The sequence below is a fragment of the Paramormyrops kingsleyae genome, chromosome 15, assembly GCF_048594095.1.
Source record: "Paramormyrops kingsleyae isolate MSU_618 chromosome 15, PKINGS_0.4, whole genome shotgun sequence".
Taxonomy (NCBI): Eukaryota; Metazoa; Chordata; class Actinopteri; order Osteoglossiformes; family Mormyridae; genus Paramormyrops; species Paramormyrops kingsleyae.
The window spans coordinates 10,001,418-10,026,826 of NC_132811.1; the positions used below are offsets into that span (position 1 = coordinate 10,001,418).

The 25,409-nt window shown below is 43.8% G+C and overlaps 1 protein-coding gene across 1 annotated transcript in view; it reads left to right on the forward strand.

The window, feature by feature from the left end:
* The window catches only part of LOC111849517 (sema domain, seven thrombospondin repeats (type 1 and type 1-like), transmembrane domain (TM) and short cytoplasmic domain, (semaphorin) 5A), a 96,349-nt gene that overhangs the window by 788 nt on the left and 70,152 nt on the right, over positions 1-25,409 (forward strand). The window contains exon 2 of the mRNA XM_023822435.2: positions 21,872-22,087. Within this exon, the coding sequence (XP_023678203.2) occupies positions 21,937-22,087 (151 nt within the window). The 5' untranslated portion in view covers positions 21,872-21,936. The remainder of the gene's footprint in view (positions 1-21,871; positions 22,088-25,409) is intronic.

Genomic DNA, 25,409 nt, shown 5'->3' on the forward strand with positions numbered 1-25,409 from the left:
TGTCGCAAAGTTGTTCTTTAGCTCCTGGTGTTTAGGTACCGATTCGTTTCACGTTTTCCCCCTGAAACTTGTTTACAACAATTCGGTTGTACTTTAATATGTAGTGCTATGAATTAATATTTTCTATAATTTTGTGAACTTTTAAACGATATAAATGATCGATGGTGAAAATCTGTTCAGTATAACGAAAAGTGTGTCATTGAATTTTGTCATTGCTTTATTTAATTTGCTATAGGGATCAGGTTCAAAGCTCTTATAAGGAAATGCATTTTGGTGTATCTGTTTCATTATTGATTGTAAAGCGTACGGTAATTGCAGAATATTGAAATATTTTACTATTTGAAGTATAGCTTTTTCGCTGCCTTGCAGATAGCTATCCTACTTTTATGTGTGTTTATTTTGCAAGGTTTTTTATTTTATTGTCCTGCTGTACGTTTTCTCGGTGTGTGCCAAACACCTTAGTTTATATTATGGAATGGTACACGTGACAGTTTTACGTTTCTGATAGGTATGAATTAGTTTAATAAGGTGAGTTTTTGACAGTCCGTACCCTGTTGCAGTCGAGCAGTTGATGCGCTGATTCATGCGGCTTTCGAGTGAAAGTCATTTAACGAAATGCAAAATGATAGATAAAAATCCAGTGCTACTCTACATGACTAGACTGAAACAAAGCAAAACAATCAACAAAAGTAAGGTCCAGTGTGGGTTATTTCAACTTTAAATGTTAAGTTGGGGTTCCACTTTTATTTCCTGCAATTAAATGGAAAAACAAAAATATTATGAATTCCTATAATACTCATTTTTCCTACTGATGTCTAACAAGTTGTTTGAAGGAGTGAGCTATGCGTGCGTGGCGTGTTTACTTGCTGGAGTGACACTCCCAATGCGCGCCATCAGGGCGCACTCAGGCTGAAACTCCGGGAATCCCGAAATTACAGGAGAGTGAAATTCCACTTGAGAGCGAATCCTGAGCTTCGACGGCGTCATGATTAAACACCCGGCAGCTACTAGATACGGGGCGGGGGCATAAGCAACAGCACGTCAGAGGTGAATAATGATCTAGTGACATACCTTTGGGCAGTGCTGCTCCTTTATATTGCAGGGGAAATATCAAAACTGTTGGAACATAATGGCTTTATGAACTGAAGTGGATTGACGCTTTGCTTCAGGTTATTTGAAGTTACTTGTATTTTGCCTGATTTATTCATTACTAAAAAACAATTTCCCTGCCACTTGTTATGATTTCTTGTAGAGGTTGTATTTTTCCAGTCTTGGTATATGAAGTGTCCCTATTGACTGACTAAGTAGGAGAACAGACATGAAAAAATGAATCCTTGTTCTCACCAAGCCTAGAGTTAAAATTTGTGAAGGTTTTCCTCCCCTTATTACACTAGTGCATGTGGTGTATCCTGGCCGGTAAAGCTAGAATTGAGGGCGGGGCCTTTTGCCTACAGGCAGAGTTGTGATTGCATGAAATCAAGCGGTGACTTTTGTTTGCATGCAATAAAATCTTCTGCAGGTGGTAATGAGCTTCTTCTTTCCCCTTGTTCACACCCTGAGCTATAGATGTGTTACCATGGTTACCTCCACGTGCCCCCCCATGCTAAATTGGAGTATGCATGATGCATCGTGGAGATTGCAAATAAAAACATCCCTGCAAAGAAAGTTTGTCACCTGCTTTTGTTATTAGTGTTTTGTATGGTGGGTAGCATACGTTTTTATTTGGTTACCTAGGAAACTAAAATGGGCTGCAGGATGTCTTACTCTTGTGACTGACTTCTTTTTGCTACCAGAGAACAATGGAGAGACCAGGGGTAATAACTTACAGTGCAGTGCACCTCACTTGTGAATCCTAGTAACTGGAGAAAATACTTTATTTTATTTTTTTTTATCAGCAAACAGTTTAACAAGAAGTCTCAGTTTTAAAACCCCCATTATCTTGTAATTAAAAAAAAAAATTTTTTTTGCTAAACTGAAATGCATTTTCTTCTGCTAAAATATACTTTCACTGGATGCTTCCGATCAGCTCTTAAATGTCTTTCTTGGATTTTCACTAAGTTATGGATATCCATTTGACCAGTGCTTTTTTTCTGAAGCTGTGGCCAATTGGGCAGTTTTGCTGAAATTCTTAAAATTTCTTCCTCCAGCTGTACATTTCAATTGAATACACGATGCTGGGTTTCCTTTCATTATTTTGCAAACCTGAATTTCTGACAGTCAAATGCTTGCGTCCAGTTAACCAGTGAATGACTCAGTGTGAGAAAGAGCACAGCCTTGACACCTGGGTCAGACCGTTATATAAAAATGGTCCACTAACAGCAGAGGTTGGCGTGAAATGTAAACGTGGCTGCTGAGAATCTTGTGAGATCTTTCAGCACAAGACCACTCAAGCGTAGCTGTTTGGAGCAAAAACCCCAGACCTCACTGACACAGCAGAGGAAGTTTCTCGTTGGCAGCAGCTATGCAGAATCTGCATCGGACGTGAAATATGAGTCCCTCGTCCGCTCATGCTGTCCTCTCTGCCGTGCTTGATAAAAGCGGGGTTTCACTGCTAACACCGGGTTTCTAATGGGATGCCACTGCTACAGTGCATCTCCTTGGATGTGAGCTATTGCTTGTCACGCTTTCTGATGACGCTCTCTTCTGCTCCGAGTCCTCCGTATTTTTCAGTGAGACGAATGACTCTGCAGCATCGTTTCAGTGGGGTCGTTTTCGGAGCGTTCTGCCGGCTGCCGTTTTCTCGGGGGGGGGGGGGGGGGGGAGATTTAAGGGTTGTATATTATGTCTCAGCAAGTAATAGTTTTTCATATTTGGTCATTTGATGACAGTGATCCAGGCTAAACGGCATGAAGAGCGACGCAGCCGGAGGTTTTATTTCCAGACTAGGTCAGCGATTTCGGTACCTATGGGCCACTGACTGAGGTTTAATTAAGTTTCCAGGGTGTTCCAGCATCTGCTCAGAAAAGTGGACCCCCCACGGTTTTTTCTTTGTATAAATGAGTCTCTTACTGAAAGAAACACCTCTGCTATTTTGCTTATATGATTCCAAGCAGGGACACACCCTGAAAATGAGGCACAACTAGGCTGCATTAGTACATTTTTCTATAGCAGTATGATGCAATTTACTGGAGACAAAGGCTAACAAGACTGGCCTAGTCTTTCAAGCGCTGCATAATCCTATAAGTGCTTAATAAAACAATGGAAAACAATCTTAATAGTGGATAAAGCAGATATTATCTCGATTTAGAAGTATGAACTAGATTAAACCCAGCTTCGCATATGTGGAGTTTGTATGTTCTTCTCGCGTCATCATGGGGTTTCCTCCGGGTTTCCCCCCACAGTCCAAAAACAGGCCGAGGTGAATAGTAGTTGCCAAATCGTCCGCAGGTTTGAATGTGTGTATGAATGGTGTGTGAGTAGGCCCTGCTATGGGTTGGCGCCTCATCTTGGGATGTTGCTTGCCTTGCACCCATAGCTACCAGGATTGGTTCTGGACCCCTACGACCTTGCATAGGATAAGTGGGAATTGGAAATGGATAGATGGATGGATGGAATTAAATTAAACTTAGTTTAACTGGGGGCCCCGAAGGGTCCTGGATCTTTATTACCTATAAGAGTAATTTCAGATGTCGTTTGTAGTCCTGATGATTTCTGGTGTGGAGTTGGGCTAAAACTATAATTTGCAGAAGGAGCTTTAATATCCATTCATTCATCTTCCATAACCATTTTTCCAGTGCGGGGTCACCTGGGGGCCATACAGCCATGCTGGAAAGCCAGTGCAAGAGTTTTAATTTGAAGTTGTAAAAACACTTTTGTGTTCACACTCAGAGACTTGACTGAGTAATATATGTGCATATATAGTATACTGTTCTCCTGGAGAGAGCTGATTTATAGATTTTGTATAGATACAGAACATTAATTCTACCTTGATCCAAAGAAAGTAAATGGCTGCTGTTACCATCAGTCTTTAGAGTACATGAATTACTCAGAAAAGTAAGGCAGAACTGAACTGCAAGCAATTCTCCATTCCACCCGTAAATCAGAGGCATTATAAACCATGTGTTCTGCGCCGAATCCTTTACATTTGTGTGTCTACCTTCTTGTGCTCGTCGTGAAAATCATCTTGCACCAGACGTTCGGTATTTTTGGTGCAACTTCAGTAAGGAAATAAAGATCAGATTTGTAAATCTCTCTGCAGGTGAAGTATTAAAAACGAGAGGAATCGGAGCTTCTTGGTTTTGCCTCACCTGTGATAATAAAAGCGCGGCCGTAACGGAAAGTGGTTTCTCGTTAAATGTGCAGCCCTCAGGTTCCCCTCAGGCGTCGGGGTCACCCCTGCCCACGTCGCTGCCACTCAGCCGAATCGGTGCTCAATATGTTCGTTCCGGGGATGCAGCCGTTGGCTGTTCTTTGAAGAACCCTGTGGCCCACTGCACGTCTCCGTCCGTGGGCCCCATCCATCACTGTCACGGGTCCAGATTTCGTGGGGAATGCAGAGGAAGGGGCCTGGCTGGTTCTTGAGATTGAGGTTGTTTTTTCTTCTCGAGTTCAGGGCTGTGGTGAGAGTTGGGTCTACGTCTACAGAAACTCTTAATGAGTTTGGCGGGCAGGCAGTCCACCAGCGGAGTGCTCGCGCCGCGTGTGTGTTGGAGCACGTCACGCTTTTATGGGGCTCCGCACAGGTGACACTGGACGTGAGGGTGGTCTGAGCACACAGCCCAGGAGTTCTGCTTCCTTCGCTTGCATTCTATCTCCAGGAAGCTATAGAGATGTCTCCTTAAGATACCATTTTGTCTTCCTTCATTGTTCTCCTTCATTTGTTCTCCTTTATTATTAATTCTCGTAAGTTCTCTTCTCATTTTTGTCATTTAATCTTTGTCTTGATCTTCTTCATATTAATCTTCCTTTCCATTTATACACTTCTCACATATAAGGCTTAGTTCTACATTTTCCAATGAGACATACAAGCTGTCAACCCAGACCAGCAAGTGACCAGTAAATCTGTAACACACAAATGAGGTAAACACCAGTTTTTGGGTGTGTGTTCTCGTAGTGACCTGTGCCCCAGGGGTGGGATTGAGTTATTTTACAAAATAAGGATGCTATAATCCCTTGATCTACCCTACAGACTGGAATTCTGCCAAAGAATGATGGAGATCATACTGATAAGGGGAAGACCCCAAATCCGTCTGTGCTTATCTGGCCTTGATGGATGCACAGAGATATGTATCAGAACTTAATGGAAAGCAAATATTGTGTCAGTGAATGAATTGCTATAAATAGGGTGTTGCTTTTAAAAAATGTGGGGTCGTGTTCTATTTTGCTCATTTGAAATGCAGATTACAGGAGTGAGCAAAAAGTCTACAGGTTGTTTTCCCCATAAAATAGGTAGTGGTTTGTTTGTTTGTTTGCTTATTTTTTTTTACTTAAGAAGCATAGCACTGAGAGAGCGAGAGAGAGAGCGTATGCAGGGTTAGTTCCGGGTGGCGGGGACACGGTTTCCCCGTACAGTGGTCAGTGCCCCATGCAGAGGATTGGTTAGAATGAGATGGAGCCAGTTGAGTGGTGTGCTGTGTTTGCAGAGCAGGGCAGGGCGCTCTGTATTATGCTTTTATGCGTACCTTTCTCCAAACTTCTGAACGCCTCGAATCCTTTAAAAAAGCACTTAAGGGCTGCCAGGCTAAAATAAACAAAAGCAGGATCCAGTGGAACCAAAATAAGCGGATGAACAGAGAACCGCCAAGGGCCACTTGTTTTAAATGAGTTGGTGCGTTTGCAGTGGTTTGTAATCCTCACGGCAAGGTTTTATACTGATGTATTAAGGATGTGTTGGCGCCCATGTGTGAATAACTATAAAAGCTTTTATATTCATCTTTAATATTAATCTTTTCACATTTGTGCCTCCACTTCAAAAAGCTTAATTTAATCTAAAGTGTGTGCCTCTGCTGTGTGGGTTAAGAGCAGCGGTGGGAGAGATGTCATCCATATATCTATCTTTCATCCAGTACAGGGTCAGGTGTGCTGAGGCTTTGAAAGTTGTGGTAGTCAGGATTACCACGCACTGTCAATCAGCACACGGGTGATCCACCATGGAGACGATGAACTAACGGGAGGACAGGTTACCGCAATTCTGAGATTGATGACGTTCGCTCATCCTACGCGCCACAGCTTCTGTGGCACTTCCTTCATTAGGGAGACGTCTGTGGACTCGGAGCTCTGCTCCTGTCCCTCAGGAAGCCTGCAGCTCTTCAGCTGTGAAGGTGTTGATGTCTCAAGACAGTTGAAGAGTTCGATGGGCCTTATTGTTCACAAACAGCAGGAGTAGCTGCAGGGACAGTATGAACTTTACGACCAGACCAAGACATTCTTATGTCAATTCATAGGTCCGCCCCCCCACATCATAAACTGATGGCAAAATATTTCACATGTTTTTATTATTATTGAATCAATTTGTCCAATTATTGATTCTCTATATGTTCATTGTATTTAATGTACTCAATATTGTAAGACATCCCAATGACTTAATCTCATAAATCCTTTGCTTTCAATAGTGTTTAATGATATCAACTGTGATACATCTGTGTCTAATTAATTTAAGTCCATAATTAGCTGCATTGTTTCAGTAATGCAAGAACCCATTTCAGGTCATCTCCCATAATTGGAAATGGCCGATATGCCCTTTATGTGATACAGCAAATGGCATCGCTAGGGCAGCACGTACTCTACGATTGAGCTGATCGATTTTTAATGGCAAGGCGTACATGATTAGCCATTGTCGGCTGCCACCCCTGGAGTCTACGGTGTCTGAGTCTCAGTTATAGCTTAGGTAATGGGCCTCAAGCTGTCCCCGTTCATTCTGAGGTGCCCCCCCCCCAAGGAGGGCTTCCGAACATCCCAAAGCCTCATAAGCACTGGTATTCCACAGTGTTATTTAACTAATGCCCGATTAATAAGCATGAAAGCTAGTATTGAGGTGTCTTTCCTCAATAACTTCCTAGGCCATTATGCCATCGACAATGATAGATGTGGAAACAACCATGACAAGAAACTGGTACTTGGAAACCTTCCACTTTTTAATGGGATTTAGTTTTTTATTGTGTTAAAGGAGCATGGGCATCTGATTTAGTTTTATTTAGCAGAGTCTTTTTATGCAAAGAAACATACATTTTTTTTGAGAAATCTGGGTCAGACAGTCCCTAGAGCAGGGGTCTCCAACTCCGGTCCTGGAGAGCTACTATCCAGTAGGTTTTCTGTCCCACTTGGCTTCTGATGAGCCACACCTGCTCCTGGTATTTACCTGAGAACAGGTGTGGCTCATCAGAAGCCGGGTATGATAGAAAACCTACTGGACGGTAGCTCTCCAGGACCGGAGTTGGAGACCCCTGCCCTAGAGCAATTAGGGTTAAGGGCCTTGCTCACAGAGGTAGAAATTTCTGGTCCAGAAAGTAAAAATGCAGACCAAGATTTTGTTTCAACCAATGCATTGAGTTTAAAGAGTCACAGCCACAGAGTACTCAGCTGGTTGGTTGGAACAAAATTTTGGTCTGGAGTTTTGCTTTCCGGACCTGAAATTTCAACCACTGCTTGCTCAGGGGCCCAACGCCAAAATCACTTTCCTAACCTGGGGATTTGAACCAGCAACATTCTGATCAAAGGCACAGCATACTAACTGACTGAGCCACCTGCCATCATTGTTTGTAGCAATCGGGAGTCATCAAAGCACAGAGATGGACATGAACTTGGTTTTTTCCAGATGTATGCAAATGTTTCTCTGTTCTCAAACAGCACACTTTAGGGGTTAGTTTCTTGCCAAATGAAGGTTTGCTGTGGTCATTTGAAAAGTATCTTTAACTCAGTGGCGGGTTTTTAAATCCTCGTGTGAACACGTCCCAACTTTTGTTTTGGGTCATTAGTCTGTTAAGATTTCGCAGACTTACTCAATTACGCTTCATACCCCAGCCCAAATGCAGCCATATGTGAATGTGTCGGGCAGGTAAAAGTTCTACACTGGAAATGAGTAGGTGGAATAATGGCTTGAGTGCTCACAAAGACCTCAGTCATACATCAGTGGAATGCTGACTGGGCCAATTAGGCTCTTTCACGAGTTATACCAGCTTTGAAATTAACCTTTGATGTATGTTTCCTGTGGGCACAAGCCTTCCTAAGGTGTTACCAAAACACAAATCACCTATTTGAGAGTCTGTGGTTTGGGGGAATATGGCTGTAGGCTTAGGCAGCCGTGATTTATTTATTTATTTTAATGATCTTTGCTGTAATCCTACACCGCGAAACTTAGTCTGCCACACCTGGAAACCACATGTCTCCTCCCCGCTTTACTGGCGAGCTGGAGAGGCTGTAAATGAGTGATCAAAACAGGCCCCAGTGGGTGTATAGGTAGCTCCCCCCATTTTACCGCCGTTCTGGTAACAAATCAAAACCCCCTGTATTGTTTGCATGGATTGAAACACTCAGCTCACCAAGGCAATTTTTATTTACGTGGCACTAGCTTAGCATACAGTATCGCCAAAACCAGCGCAAAAGCTTTTGTTGATTTTCACAGGTGCTTATATTTACTGCATAAGTACTTGAAATTTTCAGTCTGCTTCCTTTCTTGCTGTGTTGCTGTTTGACCCATATCTGCTCTAGATGAAGGTATATGGCTGGTTTTTATGTATCATTCGCACCTGTTTTTGGCTTTTTAATGCTCATTTTGATTGAAATGCTTCTAGTTTTATGAGCTCAGATGAATTTATATTGAAGTTTTTGCTGGTAATTTCCTGTTCATTTAAAAATCATCGTCTGAAGGATTTGTGTTTTTCTCCGGCAAATGTGATTCAATGTAAATATATAATTAAATGTATAAATTGTTGCTGTTAGTGGTCATAATGGTTTTGGTCCATTTTAGAATTAAGCAGGACTCCTTTGTGTGGGGTGAATATCGTTTTGGCTCGAGGAGATTGTTCTTGTCACTGTCGATATAAGATGCTGTGAATAACTCCTTGACTCCTTGATATATATGTCTGAGAAGCACTTCTGCGACCTCCCTGCTTACAAGCTAAGAATGCTTCAATCTTGAATTTCTATTGACTTCAATTATAACTGACAGGTTTACTCACAGTGTCACCTAAAGAAAAATGCAGATCGTTCTGTTATCCGACATGAAACCCTCAGTAGATACGCAGCATAGCCGGTTTAAGGGCGAAATACTTCCCCCCAATCTTTCCAAATATCCATTACAAAGCAGCAGTATGGAAATTAAGTTCTGGGACCATAGAACACTGTATGAGAACATGAATTTTGGGGTAAAACTATATTTATATATTCACACACATATACACAGCTCTGTAAAAACTTAAGAACCACTGCAAAGTTTTCAGTTTTGCTCATTCCTCAATTTATAGGTGTGTGTCTGTGTAAGATATACATTTAGTTTTTTGGAACTGCATCCTGGCCCTTCCCTGCTTCTCATTGATGAAGGGCTTCTTCCTTGCGATCTTATGTCCGATCTTATGAGGCCCTCTTGGATAAGTTGACAGTCACCGCTGGCATTAGAAAGTCGCTTCCGCCCTTTACCTGTCTGGATTCTGGTCATTGCCAGTGTCTCCTGCTTCACCTTGTTCTTGTGTACTACTGTCTTAGAAAAATTCGGAGCCTGGGTACAACATTTTATGTATATAGATTGATGGATAGATAGAGTATGGGGTGTGTTAGACAAATGAGTGTAGCTTAAGTACAAGTGAGACAAAGTTTGAAGCCCCTAACCCTCAGGATCGCCGCTGCCCCCTCTGACCTTATCCTGCTCTCCGCACTGGGCTCTGTTTTCCTTCCCTGGCACAGTCTCCATCGACAGGGATCTGAGGGGCCTCGCCGTGTTTTAGCATGTGGTCTCAGTTAGTTATTTACGGCCGTCCCAGGTGCTCTTTATAGCCACCGACGCTCTCCGCCCAGGCCCCCCCCCCCCCCCCCGCCAAAACTGGGGGTGGAGGAGCTGGAGGTCAGCTCTCTGCCGCAGTTTACATCGCTGAGATCCTCGCATGTCGCTATCGAGGCAGGCATGTGCAGGCAGTCACATGGGCGCATATCGTATACTAACTTACATTTAATGTTAACGAGATTGTATTAAAATGGAAAACTTTATGTCTTGTGGGATTCTATGAAAGAACTAGGAAAGACGTGAATTCTGTCCAAATATTGGCAGTTATTTGAGAGTTTATTGGGGCAGTTACTGCATGCTGTGGAAATTGGTTGCTCGGCATGGGTAGGCGTCGTTTGGATGGATGGGAAGGTTACGGCCCTGACAGTGTCATAAAACAGCAAGTCAAGTGGTTTCTAGGCTCCCAGGAAGTCGTCCCCATGGCCTGGTTGAATGGAGATGACTTGTACTCTGGGAAGGCTTCTACTTGGGTCTTGTGGCAGGTCTCTCATTTGGCCAGGTCTCTCGTTCGGAATGAGGCTGTAGACCCCTGGCCCGGTGTGAGGCACTGGAGGGTTTGGGCTGTTTTGGTCAGCCCACTCTCCAGCTCTGTCGGAAACTCATGATAACACTTTAACACAGGCTTCAAAGCTCACTTTAAGTTATACAGATTAGCCTGGTCTGCTTATGGGAGGCATTTCCATCCGCGCTTCCAGAGCGTGGATCTCCTTTGGCTTGACGAGATGTGAAGATGTTTTTTTTTTTCCCCTCGTTTAACATTTCAAGGTAGATGGAATTTTTTTCTCTTTCAACAAAACGTGGGCGTTGTGGTTGGGGAGCTCGATGCATTCTGATAGAGCTCACAATCATGGCGTTTACTTTTGATAAAAGTTTAGCGCTTGATATTTGCAAGCTGTTTTAATTCTTTTTGACCTTTATCTTTATTTTTTTCATACTTTCTATACTAATAACTGGAGATCAGCTTAGAGAGAGCGTTTTGTTAAACATTAAGATACTGGCATCAGTCTGTCAATCTTGGCTGATATTGCTGATTAATATCTGAACTTTATAAATATTCAAAATCGTTAGCACCAGAGGTAATGTAACGTCATTCAATCTCTTGGATTGCAAACTCCGCAAGTCCAAAGTTGCCATTCCCTTGTTGTACCCATATACAGTGGTACCTCAGTACTTGAACTCATTAGAACTCGAATTTCTTAAAAGTCGAACCAACCAGTTCGAAAAAAATTACCTAGAACTCGATCTGAATCTCAGAAGTCGAACCATGAACACTGACCTAAGATAACTTGTATGCGTGGGGAAATGGGGGAAATTCGAACCCAAGTTCTGAATGGATTAAGTTTGAGTTCTGAGGTACCACTGTACTTAGAATTTATCATAGTCTGATCATTTAATTTGTGTAGTTCATTTCACAAGTTTCTCTTGAATACCCTGGAGGTGCATCTACTGCACAGTGGCTGGAAAAATCTGCAGAAAACGTCCTTCCATTTTTAAGAAAGGAGTGTTTTGTATTCTACTTTGAAACGACTGAGTCCGTGAGATTGTCCATCGGGGTTAATTTGGCACGGACTGAAGGTTTGACATTGCCTTCAGAGGCACTTTCGATGAGCGTTCGCAGACCAGTTCGTGTGGTTGACCTTGGGAAACCAATAATGGCCCTCATTACATGTGTTTATGCAGGGCATGTCAAGAATAATTACGGAGCACATGACCAGACGAATGCTTTGTCGCTCCGTTGCCATTTCTGTATGGGAATCCACTAATTAGTCAGTCTGCACGCCCAGCTGTGAGATCTGAACATATATTAACACACAGTCTGAAGACCACATGAGGTGCAACCTGGATAAGCTCTACTGATTCTTAAAGATAGCAGAATAATTACCTTAATACCTTATTCAAGGGCCTTTGGGGCACGTTGAGTGAGCTTTTCATTCATAATAATGATTCATGACCTGTAGCTGAATAAAAGCCAGAGATCCATTAGTACTGTGGTTTCCGGTCCCAAGCGATTGAGTTTTTACACTGCAGAAGAATATATGCAGTTAACATCCAGCAACCTTCTGGTCTTATGGGTGATGGTGAATTAACATAAGGGGAATTTAATATGCTATTTTATTTTGAAAACAAGATGTAGCTAGGTTTTAAAAATACGCACTAAACACAATAAATGCTTTTTTCCAATGACTATTTATGTTAAACATATAAACGTTATAGTCACTGTGATACTGAAAGATGATTTTATAACCAGTGTACTAAGGCTTAAAAAATTTATGATAGTTTATTACGACAAATAATGTTGTGTTCAGATTTGTTTCTCATGTGATTAATTTATTTTGTTTCAAATGAATGGTTCTGTGAGCCCAAAGTATTCTTTTTTTTTTACTGGGAACTCCTCATTTAATACGAATGCAATTATTTATTTGTCCTGGTTAACACCTTAATTTGCACTCTTATTCATGGAGAAAAACGTGGATTTCAAAGAGGCAGCATTAAAATGGGATTTATTTACTTGCCATTTGGGAAGTAAACAAGGTTATTAGACTGGCTTTTTAAAAATGCAAAAGACCCACCTCTGGAATATCACTATAAATAATAAAAGATGAAAGGGACTGTGAGTCACAGATGTTTGAGCGCTACCAGGCTTACAGAACAGATGATATAGGTTTTGAAAATATGTTAGATAATGATGCTTTAATGCGACTTGACTTGCTTCTTAAGATCTTTACAATCTGTATCATGTACAGTGCTGGGGGGCATCAGTGACCCTCCAATATTTTTTATGTCTCTTCACCCCCGCCCAATAAATAGACCTTTGTATTTAAATTATGAACTCCATCCACCGCCCCCCCCCCCCCCCCCACACACACACACACACACACACGCACACAAACACACAAGTTTCTTGTACACTTTTGCCTGTGTCCACTAATGAGGTTCCTTAGTTTTGTGAAATTCCCATTGGATAAAAATTTGTTAAATATGACACCAAAGTGAAATGTATGGAGTTTGGTTGTACCTTAGTCTGCTTGTATTGTTGTCCATCCACTTTCCATAGCACGTGGTCCCAGTTTGTCTTGGAGCATACACGCACGCATACATGCATGCATACACGCACGCACCAAGCACAGGCATGTGTAAAACCAAGAATATCCTAAAGAAACCACAGGAAGGACACACAGATTCCTCACACAGAGCTTTGGTGAGAATTACTCAGAAGAAAAGTTCAAATTTTATATAGTGCTATTCCCAGCATAATTTCCCAAAAGTGCTTGACAAAAGGTTCATAGACAAACATAACGGCCGTTAATTTTATGCCATATTAAAGGTCAACAAAGGATGAACAGAGGGAAAAACTGCTCCTTTGGTAGTTATAAGAGGCATAAAAATCTAATTGGCTGCCTAAACCTCCGTTCGGATACTAACCCAATGCACAGTTTATGAAGTACTGTCACTGTGTCACCAAAATAAGCTTTTGCCATCTTTCTATTTACTTCAGAAAACTAAGAGTGACAATTTTTGTGAATTGACAGGTTCCCCTTCAGCCTCTTGAAGTCAAATATGTGGGAATTACTGTTGCAAACATGCAGTTAGTCCATATATTTAAGGTTAGAAACTGCTGTGTCTTTTGTGCATAGCAGAATGTTCTTTTTTTATGATTTTTTTTTTTTGTCCATACCCTCCTGTAAATACACTGTACAAAGCACTGACTTTGCTACTGTCCTGAATATCGCCCCTGTTCCCATCATATGCTTCAAGATTTTGATGTATGCACACCCAAATGTAGTCACGGGCATCAAAATACCATGAAAATACCATAATAATACAATATATACACACACAGCCTAGATAAATCACCTCTGAAAACCCTTTCCTGGATTATCAATTTCACAGTTTATTGCTATGCGTTCCGTAACGTGTGGACTGAGAGCCGCTGAAATGGCGACAATCTGTGCTCCGTGCTGAAATATACACTGTGCACTTTCGCTGAACCTTTCGCTCTGTAGCTGCAGGCAGAGTGTCAATGGAAAACAATCAGAGGAGACTCTGGGACTGTAAGCGGAGAGCTGTGTCTGATTCCTCATCTGGCTGCGACGCGAGTGGCCGCCTGGGGGGCAGGGCTGGCTGCATCGCGGCCCTGGAGGGGCCACAGTTCGACTGTGGCAGCCTGTGCCATCTCAAGGCATTACGTTAGTTGCAGTTGCAGCAGCTATGCTGGTCAGCCATGTAGCTAGAAACAAAAATGGGGGGGCAGATTTCACCGACGATTGGGCCGGAGCGCTTTGTTGTGGGAGGGAGGAGAGGTCAACATATGTATTTTTAATACCTGGCAACATTCCTAATCAGGAGCAAACAAATTTCTGGGGGTCAGACCCCTAATTTCAATATGTGGCTACATGCCTGCCGCTCTCCCCGGGATCTCGCTATTTTCCTGCCCCCACACCTCGTCTCACAATTAATCGGTTCCAAGCGATTATTTATCATCTACTGCTCCACAGGTCCGCAGCTCCAGTTAAACGCACGGCTAATTTAATGGCACGGCGGGGGCTTCTCGCACTTTCCCTGCAAACTTCTGTATCTGTCTCCAAACCCGCGCTTTCCCCATGACAGTGATCGTCCGTCAGTGTATTTTCCAATCCAGTTGCACTGCATCAGCATTTCGTATTTATATACAGATGTTTCATATACTGTTTTAAAACAGTGATTATTTAAAAATAGGGATTATATGTTGAATCAAGCACCATCTGCTCCACAATAGAAATAGGCTAGATTATTTGTTATATAATAGTGATATATATCGCTATCTGTCTGACTTAACTTGACATTGAATCATTCTGTTGGGTGGAAAAAAACTCTCAGCCGTTCTTGACACATAATTCTCCAGGATTAATAGCTTGGCCTGTGACTTTTTATCTTAAAAATGTCTCCTTTCAGGACTGATGTTTTCTGCTGTATCTTTCACAGAGAAATGTGGCTCTCTCTCTCTCTCTCTCTCTCTGTCTCTCTCAGCAGCTGAATGACGGGCTGCTTGAATACCCTAAGTATCTGCAGCTGGGCTAACACGACGGTTTTCACAGCTTTGGTCAACGTGTGATTTGAGTACTAAAACGCGAAGCGCTTTGCGTGAAAGACACTGTTACCGCTTACCCTGGTAACACCACAAACGATCAAAGCGTAATGGGGGGATACTTTTGAAAAGCTAGCCGATGTCAGCCATGATATCACTCAGTTCCGTCTAAAACTAATAATCCACATTTTCCATAAACAAGTATGGCCTTGATGTAGCAGATCTATCCTGAATTTCATTTATACACTTTGGGTTGTTTATGTTTATTATATTTTTTCTTAGTGTGGACTGTACTCAGATGTGCTCTAACTCAAACAATACACAGAAACACATGTGCTCCTCTACCCGCAAAGACTGGCTCTTAAAGTGAAACTAAGGACATTTAGTGAATGCTGAATGCACCGGTTTATAAAGTCAGGTAACCTTTTTTGGTAGCCTGACTGAACTTATAAGAACCATCTATAGTTTTCTCATCTGGCTTGTAGGCGGTAGCTGATTCTGCAGCCTGGCTCTTTTCAGTTACGTCGGGGCTGGACGTGATGTTGGTCTTTGGACACGAATGGACACGGCTGATCTTTCTCTCTCCCTTCCCTTCTAGTGATTTTCCATCATCCACCTTTGTTTACCTTCTCATGGCCCACGCTATGTCACGTCTCCTCACCAGACAGCCCGCTTCTTCTGTTCTGCCGTGACAGGACTCTGCATAAAGGCCCGTGATGGGTGATGGACCCACAAATGTGCACCATGATGTCATGTTGACCTTCCATACAGGCCCACCCATACCACACAGTTCTGCCCTCATTATAACTTTGTTTGGCGGCGGAAACGTAACCATTTCCGAACTCTGGATTTCTGAACAAAGTACAGTCGCTGAATTCAAGTTTTGTCAGGTCGTGAGGGAAACAAATGTCATTCTTCCACTAGAAATATCTAAATACAGTAAAGAAAAGCTCTCTAACTTATATAAGAATCATCCCTAAACATGGTGGGGCGGGGGGAGTAAGCAAGTGTGTCGCGTTATGAGAAATACCTACTCTATTCATCACTGGCCAAGCTTATTCAATTAACGGTGGCTTTTGAGCTACGACTCAGAGAGCAGCATTCGCTCCCAGTTCCCCTTTTTCAAATGCCTCCATGCTGTCAGCTGAGCTCGGCTTTCCCACTTTGTGCCGTTCGACAGAAAACAGGTCTCTTACAGGGGCTGAAGACACTGCTTATTTTAGGTGACTGCCGTCTGGGTTGTTTACATCAAATCATTTATCTTTAGGAACGTGGGGCGTGTCCCCCGTAACCCTGTTTTGTGGCCTCTTCCTCAACGGAGTGCAGATGAGTAACTTGTGGTTGGTGTTTATTGTTCTATTGTCAGTGGGCACCAAAACACAGGTTAAATATGAAAACCTGCACAGATATATTTTTGTATTGTATTTTTTGCCTTGAATAAATGCTGCCCTATGTGTTTGCTTTTTTTTTTTTAAACCAACAGGATTTTTTTTTTTCCCCTACATGGATTTTTAGCTTATGTTGTTAGTTTGACGAATATACCTTCTGCCAAGCACAAAATTCATGGGTGGTGGTTTTTTTTTTGAGCTAAATGTGGTTATTTTTATGCCTTGGACCCGTGTGACCGACCTCACGCCAGCCTCGATCCGGTCTCCCCGGGTCTGGTGGAGCAGCGAGGCCTGAGATTCTGAGTGATATCCCCTAACCCATTCCAGAAGCTTCCGGATGTTGGACTGGAGCCTCCCCCCCTCCCCCCTGGGAGGTGGCAGGGGTAAAACGATCCCCCACGACGTCGGAGGTAATTGGGGAGGTTATAAATAAGGGTGACTCACGAACCTCTGGAGAGTCTGGTGGGACTGGATTAAATCGCTGCTGGTGCTGCTCCATATTCTGGTCCAAGGAAAGCTGGTGTTGGACACCCTGTTTTTAATTCATGTACTTCTGCCTGTTCTGGCCTACAGCTTCCTTCTGTGGCAATTCACCAGGCAGCATCCTTATCAACCTTTTGACTACTGATGATTTGCGTATTCGGCCTTCAAGTCGGCTCTTAGGTCCCTGTTCGAAGTCGTAGTCAAGCCGAAGTATCTTTGATATCTTGAGCGGCGATGCATGGGTCATACCCCGAGACGAAATTACGATCTTGTTGGTCATAGTGCAAGACGCAGCGATAAATTGGATATAAATATGAATATGAGACATTAAACACTAACAGTCTGACAGTTTAAACACGACTTACTGAGATGTGGACATGACATACAGACAAATACGGTCAAAAATACAGTTTAAAAGTGGTCTTCAGAAATTTGTGTATACACAGAGTTGTGCTAATGGGCAGTGAGTTGTAGGGACAGGAAGGTGCAATAATGAATGTGCGGTAATTTCTGTCTGGACAATGCTTGGCTATTAGTGGTGCCGTGGGGTTTCAATGCATAAGATCAGTAACAATTTCCGAGCCCCTCTGTTCTTCCCGTTCCCAACTAAATGGTTTCTTCTATAAAACGCCTTCCTCTGGGAGCCTGTTCGTTAGGCTGATCGTCGATGAGGGCTTCCCGCAGTGGAGCCCTTGTAGCAGTGGTTATAACTGACTAACAGGGAAACGGTTTATTGCCGTTAAAGTGATGAAATGTTTACTCATCTAATATGCAGTCTATTGGAGGAGTTTTTTCGGCCCTTCGTATTAAACCCTAACAAGCCATGGGATTTAAACTGATTCACAAAAGGAAATTCTCCCCGCTACCCCCTCCCATCTCTCTCTCTGTGCATGTGTGTGTGGGAGGGGGTGGGAGGGGGGTGTATGAGTGTGTCCCCTGCATTGTACTGGGATCCCATCCCGGGTGTCTCCCGCGTTGTGTCCTATGCTTTCTGGGATGAGATCCAGACTCACCCTGGTCTTGTACTAAATAAGCGATTATGGTATCTGGGTGGATGGATAGACTTATACTTGTTTTACTGCAAAGCAATATCTGTCTTTTGTCTTCTGGTTCACAAACTGTTCCTGGAACCCATACCCATACCTGGATGAATCTGTACCAAAAACCAGACGTCGGAAATTTATCAATACAGCCTCTCCCCAGATTACGACGGGGTTACGTTCCGATAAAACATAAGACAAAAATATCGTAAGGCGGAAATGCATGGTATTACAGTACACCTAACCTAACAAACATCATAGCCTAGCTCATAGCCTGCCTTAAACATGTATGGAATACTTACATTAGCCTACGGTTGAGCAAAATCATTAATACAAAGCCTAATTTATATGTAAAAAAAGGTTGAATATCTCAAGTAATTTATTGGCTAATAAACATTTACCCATCGACAAAGTTGAAATATTGTAACCCAGGGAGGGTCTGTATAGACTCTTCCCCCCCATCTTCTAGTAAACTCTTTAAAATGTTGGTCTTGATGTTTCTGTGCTAACTGGCAGCTTTTTTAGCACCGGATCGTGGCTTGTGTTGACCTTACACGTCTCCTCTTCTCCTCCTCCTCCCCCTCCTCTTCGATACGGACGCTCTGCGTCTGATGGATTTTCCTGTGCTGGCTTCTGCTTCTTCAGACCACCTCAGGCTACAAGGCAGGAACAAACAGATGAGTTGTAGCGGCTTTTTGATATTTTTACTGGGGGTGTGATACCCTTCCATTATTTTTGCTCGGCTCCAATCTTATATCTTGCCATTGGGTGGAGGCAGCCTGTCATGCTGGGGTGTGAGAACAGACTTTTTAAGTCCATATTGGGGTTGGGGTTGAGTGATGCAGTATTCCTGAAAATCCCAGGTGCTTCCTGTTTGGGACATTAATCACATGATCTGGTCATGACGGTAAGCCAAGGAGGCCAAAAACGACAAGTACACAGTTTTTCATTTTCACATGAATGTCTCTGCAGGTACAATTTTATTAATATGACTTAAGTATTGTTATTTCTGGCATTTCTCTCATTTTGGAGAGGGCATGATATCCAGAAGATTCTCCAACCTCTCTTCATACATGTGAACCACCTTCTCTTGCTGAAGTTCTCCTCTGCCTCCATCCCCATCTGCCATCTTTTGCATCTGTGTGCCTTTGGCGACTGTCCACTGCCGTCTTGTATGTGTGGTAAAATGCACTATTACTCAGACTTGTTTAGACAGGGCCCAACTGATTCTGGGAAATCTCGTAAACGATTAACATTTGTGTTTACGACAAGGTTAGCCTCGGCGGGGGCCAACTGGTGTGTGGTCTTCTGATTGCAGTTTTTTTTTTTTTATGTCAGCATTAGGGTTAACAGTGATGTTTATCACTGAGGCCCTTTAAATGAAAATGGTGGGACATAAAACTGGAATGGTGTGATTTTTATTAAAAGATCACAGCTTGAGTAAAAAGGCTAGTAGCCCTTTGAATAGCGTGCCCCGAAAGTTCCCCCATGCCGATTAGACACAGAGACGTGTCCCAACTCGCCGGCAGCAATTAGTCATGCGTGTGACGTGCCAGGAATGTGGCACCGCTAAGACGGCCCCCGCGTTGGGGCTGGGGCTCCGGGGAGCCACGCGACCAAGCTCAGCGATAAGCGCTCTTTTTCAATTATCACACCTCCGAGGTTGTATTTGGAGGTCGTTTGGAGTTACGCTCGCTACAAGCTCAGATTTGCTTTGCCTTGGCACGGTTTGTGGAGGGAGGGATTTGAGCATGGTATGTCGGGGGGGGCGGGGTTCTGGGAATCTCTATGCGCCATCGCTGCTCCCTGATGCTTAAGCGCCTTAAATCACTCGCTAGGAGATGCGTGTGAGACATATTAAAAGGACACCGCTGCCTGTGATGCGCGTCTGGCGTGCGGAGGCTGTAAATGGGTGTGCTTTGGCTTCCATCTGGGAGAAAGGGGGAGGGACAGCCAGTGTCCTGCTCCCCCCCCCCCCACGCCAATCCAGCAGACTCCAGCAACCTTGCCAGTCAGCATGTTTTTTTTTTTATTTTTATTTTAGGGTAACCCTTCTGCTGCCCCCTGATCAGCTGCATCTATTGCATTAGTTGACTCAGTTCCACTTGAAGTCGACCCTCCCATCTAACCTGGACTCCTTCAGAATATTAGAGGTTTTTCCAAACGGGAACCCAGGACAAATTATCCCCCCCCACCCCTTCCCAAGTTGTCAACCTGGGGGGGGGGGGGTGGCAAAAGGTGGTCAAGTTGTCCGGTGAATTTGGGTCGGCACTTACACGCCAAGGAAAATGTGGGTCGTGAGTCTACATCATTTGAGATGCACTGATGTAGGGTCTCGCTAAATCGGCACCTCCTCAGAAGCCTAATGGGCTTACCAGCACTGCGTATTCCCCAGCACTGCATATTGCCCAGCACTGCGTATTCCCCAGCACTGCATATTCCCCAGCACTGCGTATTCCCCAAAGGGCAAATGGAATGAACGTCTCACACTTTCAGTCTTACCATTTTCACTGGTATCTGTTTCCAAAGGTCAGGGGAAACTATTTGGGAGGGTCTATATATATCACCCCATACCCTATGAGCAATGTGCTTACAGGTCAGGTTAAAGCTGTATTATACAGCACACTTTCTACCGTTTTTGCCCTCAGGCAGTCTGCAGTCCTGGATGATCCTTTTGGACTCCTGTACTGAACTCAATTGATTTACACTCTTCTTTCGTGTCCTGGTTTGTTAGACTGGCCCAATGGTTAATTATCTTACAGTTTTTAAAGGATGGGACTTGAGTGCTTGGGCCTCCGGGTTCAAACACAAGGAAGCGCTTCTGATGTATTGTCCTTTTAAAATATCGTTAATCTGGGCTTTCCTGTGGATATGTTGAAATTTATAAAAAGAGCGCTTAATGTTATAATGATGATTCTTATCATCAGTGCATGCAGGGTGAGTGTAATGAAATTTATGGATATTTCATCGAAAGTTCGCAGGACAACAATGAAAACTGGGTTCCTTTGCCAGTTTTCAAAGTAGATACCAGTGTTGGTTGTTAGTTACATTACCAGCTTTATGTAATGAATCTAAAATAAATGTAATTGCAATCTGTTACAGTTACTGAGGAAAAAAACATGTAATTGAATTACAGTCACTAATCGAAATTAGTTGGTAATTCCAAAGGGGGTCACAACCGAATATATTGTTTTTTTTATGCTTATATGTAGAATATAACATTCATTTTGCTGCTTTGCATCTTTTCACCAAGCAGAAATGCCTGCTTTCGACATATTTCCAGACAGTGCTGGTCAGCACAGCCAATGGGACTTCACAGCTTTATTGCCCAGTTTAAAACATTTGTTTGAAAAGTAATCAGAAAGTACTAAAATGCAATAAGCTACTTTACTTTAATGAAGCAGTCACAGTAGTTACATTACAAATTACATTGTTGACAGGGTAACTTGTAATCTGTAGCCTATTACATTTCGAGAGTAACTCTTCCGACATACAGAGTTAACAAAAAAAAGGTGACATATGGTTGTAGGGTCGACACATACAGTGTGGATGTGAGGTTAACAAATGTATAAAAAGTGCAAGAGTGCATGTCTGTGGAAGGAATGCTTTAGTAAATACAAATGTACAAAACAATACAAGTTCAGTGAGTTATTGACAACAATGAGGTATTGTTTGTTTGGGGCTGGGGGGCGGCTGTTTCTGGGAGTGCTGTTAGTGCAGAAGGTGAAAATCCTGTCTGGTTCACGAAAGAAGACGACGTACTGCAACTGATTGAAAGGGCTCGACTGACAGCTGCTGGTAGCTGATGTCGCTTTCGGTTTGTGAGCGGACCTTTAAATCCCGCGGATGCGTATGGGATCTGGCCCAGTGCTGGTAAGCGTAGCTGATGCAGGTGCTGGCCGAGTGTAATGTCACCCCAGGAGATGCTCGAACCCTGACCGGAACCATCTCCGCTTCCCAGGTCCCCTGCCGCCGAGGCCGTGAGCGCCTCCCTCGGGTCTGAGGAGGAGCAGCACCTCGACGTCCATGGCCCCCGTCGTGGGACGAGCCGCGTCTCTCCGCCTGCTCCTGCAGGGCATGCTGGTCCTGTGGCTCAGGGGCGCCACCGGCAGGGAGCACGGCTGGACGGCGGCCTCGTTGTGTCACCGGGCCGGACACCCCCTCGTGTCACACACAGGTACCCTGCCATGGTTACGTCTGTGAGACATCTGAAGTATAGCATGTTATTAAAAACACAGTAAACTAACTATACTTTTCCAAATCATTTCAAATGTTACGCTCCTTGATATTGTACAGAACATGGTCTTCATAATACCCTCATTGTAGAACCCTGCCCAGAACGAAGACCCTCAGAATTCCTGAGGTCTCACCTTCACAGAAGTTTTTGCCCTACCTGTATTGCTATTAACTGTATTGATTAGATTTACCGAAGGGGGAAAAAAAACATATTTTTCATCCTAAATAGGATAAGTGGGCATAGAAGATGGATGGATGGATGGATGGATGATATCCATATTAGACTTCAATGTTCTACTTGAGGAAATGTAAAAAATAATTGAGTCCATCGATGTTGTACAATATGACTGGGGAAGGGTTTGAGCGGACGTCAGGTCCTGCGCTGGTAGTAGCTTTGTCTTCTGCTGGGATGTTCTGATTATTAGAGCTTCCCTCTGCTCTGCATGTCTGTATGTTTCATGTCAAACCTGCAGTCCAAAGACATACGGTTAGGCCTTTCTAATTTCCCTGTATTGTGTGTGTGTGTGTGTGTGTGTGTGTGTATTTAAGTTCCAGGCCCCTTGGTGAACCTCATCAAGAAAAGTGTTTTGAAGATGCATGTATTGGTTTTGTAACTTGACACATTGCAAAAACAGGACTAAAGGTGTTTTGTGGGAACAGGAGGTATCTGTATTAGGTGGTGGGTCGTGGGCAAGGTGAAGCTGAGATTACACACCTTCTCCTTGGCCAACTCATCCCTCTGTAAAGGCCTGTAAGCCACAGTGGCTTCCTGGGGGGGGGCACCTTCGGTGACGAGGCCCCCGCTGTTGTTTGTGACCTGTGATGTCTGAGGGTCCTGAACATTACAGAAGAGCGCCGGTATTTTGATATCGAGCAGAAGAATGGGAGCCGCGCTCTCTGGGGAAACCCCCCCGCTGCCCCCCCCCGCCGCCCCCAGTGGCCCTTCCCAGCCGCTTCATGACAGCGGTGACTTTTCATTCTGATAGCATGGGACACATTTCAAAATCTCATTTTGGCTCCCAGCAAAGCCGGTTTATAGGGGCTCCCAGTTCAGCAGAGGCCTGGGTTTTGGCGAGTCGGAAGCGGGCCGCCAGTCTGAAAGAACCCTTGTCTGCATCGGCGTCATCCGCACTTGTTGAAATAACAGACGTGTGGTTATGTCCATATTTATTCTGGGATTGTGGTCCTGCGTTGGGAGGAAATGAATATTGAACACCCCCTCAAAGGCGGTCGTGTATTTCATGGGTCTTTTGCTGACTCCAGTTTATTTACTTACATCGAGTCATATTTTGGTTCACAACTGTTTCCTGCCATTTGTAGGATGACAGCATTGATGCTCTGAGTCATACAAAACACTTGTTTGTTTGTCGTGACAAAACAAATCCGGCATGCAGTGGACAGGGTTTTTGTATGAAAAATATGAAATGTTAATGCCTACAAAAATAAAAATGTCTCTGATATACAGTACTTAGAGATGTTGGAACAGTTTGGGGAGAGGCTCTAAATTCTGGCTGTTTTTCCCCAGTGATTCTGTTTAATGTGGTAATGGAGAGCATTGTGCATGTGGTCTATTTAGATAAAATATGTTGAGCTTTCGGGACAAACCCATCAGTATTGCAGTGAGATGGCTTGTCTGCTCTGTCACCGCCTGCTTGCAGGGAATCAGTCCTGCTGGCCACTCAGATGAAAGCTTACCATCTCAAGCAGAGGCTGATGCAGACCCTATCATACCACCCCACCAGGTCAAATGAGGAAGGAAATGGGAACATTATGGACCTAGAGTTTGAGGCCTAAGCCTGAGGACGTGCTACTCGGGCATCTAAGGGGTCTTCATAACACTGAGAAGGGAAATAAATCCTGCATTTTTTTGATTGTTTGTTTTTTTTTTCTTTGCTTGGCTTATTTCCCAACTTGACCGCTTTAAGTTCTAGCCACTGTGCATCCCATCAGGATTGTTAATTAGTCGCTTTCACATGCTTGTGCATATAAAATGCACATGAATTTTTATGACCTGTATTATTTAAAGTAAGTTGCCCCCCCCCCCCTCCCCCCAGCCTGGTATCCCCTGTGGTCTTGTGCAAGCGAGCAATTCAGACAAATGCAAATGTGTTAAATTGATTAGCCAGACGGCAGCTGTCAGTGCTGGACAGGCAGTGCCCTTGTAAGCTCAGTGTCTATCGAGTGACATTGACTCTCAGTGTAAACAGAAGCCGCTTTGGAAGGGAAAGACGGTCACTGCTTCTGCGTGAACAATGGCAGCGCAAGACCAGTGAAGCGGAATTAATGGGTATACAGTACACACAGTTAAAATAAATAAATCTGCCCTAATTAAGCAGTGACGCGGATGAAGTGAACTCCAGGTGGGACACGAAACATGCAAACGTCAGTCTGTCGCCGGAGTTAGAGTGTGTCCATATGCCACTTTGCTCAGAAGTATGGATCCTGGAAACTTTTGATGTGCTATGCAGAGTGGACTGCAAAGATAAGAACTTTATTGATCCCAATGAGGGGAAATTTCTTTGTCCTGTGTTGTAAAAGGGAGAAATGCAACAAAGGAAAACTTCAGTATGTATGAATGAAAGTTACATTGTATATAACGCTTTTCAAGACACCCAAAGCACTTTGCAGAACCAACAGGGAGCCACTTCAACCAACGGCACTGTGTAACACCTACCTGGACGATGCGGCGGCAGCCATTCTGTGCCAGTATGCTCACCACACAGTCGCTACTGGTGAAGGGGCAGGAGAGAATTCACCAGTTAGATACGGGGGATGATTAGGAGGCTAGATCTGATAGGGTCACACTGGCCAGGTCATCAGGGTACCACCCCTACTCAACAAAAAACAGAATTAAAGTGTGTATTTACAAAAAATACAAATGAGTGAAGTCAACAAGTAAATACAACTTGCAAGCTAAAATAGCTACTGGACAGGCTGCCATCTTGTAAAAAAAAAACCAAAAACGTTCAGGATAACCTCTGCCAACATGGGTATCTTCTGCGCTTAGGTAAAATGGCGTAAGGCTGCTGGAAGAGGATGGCGTTCCCTCGCTTCAGCTCAGAATCCCTGCCGGGCTGCGGGCTGACCCGCCCGGCCAGAGTGCCGGCCCATGTGGGCTTTCCGGCTCACCTCGCTCCGGGTGGTACGGCAGGAATCGGCTCCAGCCGGCAACTTCTCTCTGGAGCTGGCAGGGTGGGGAGAAGTGGCAGATATTTCAATAAAATTGCCTGGCAGAATTCAGGATGACAATGGGGTTCTAACCT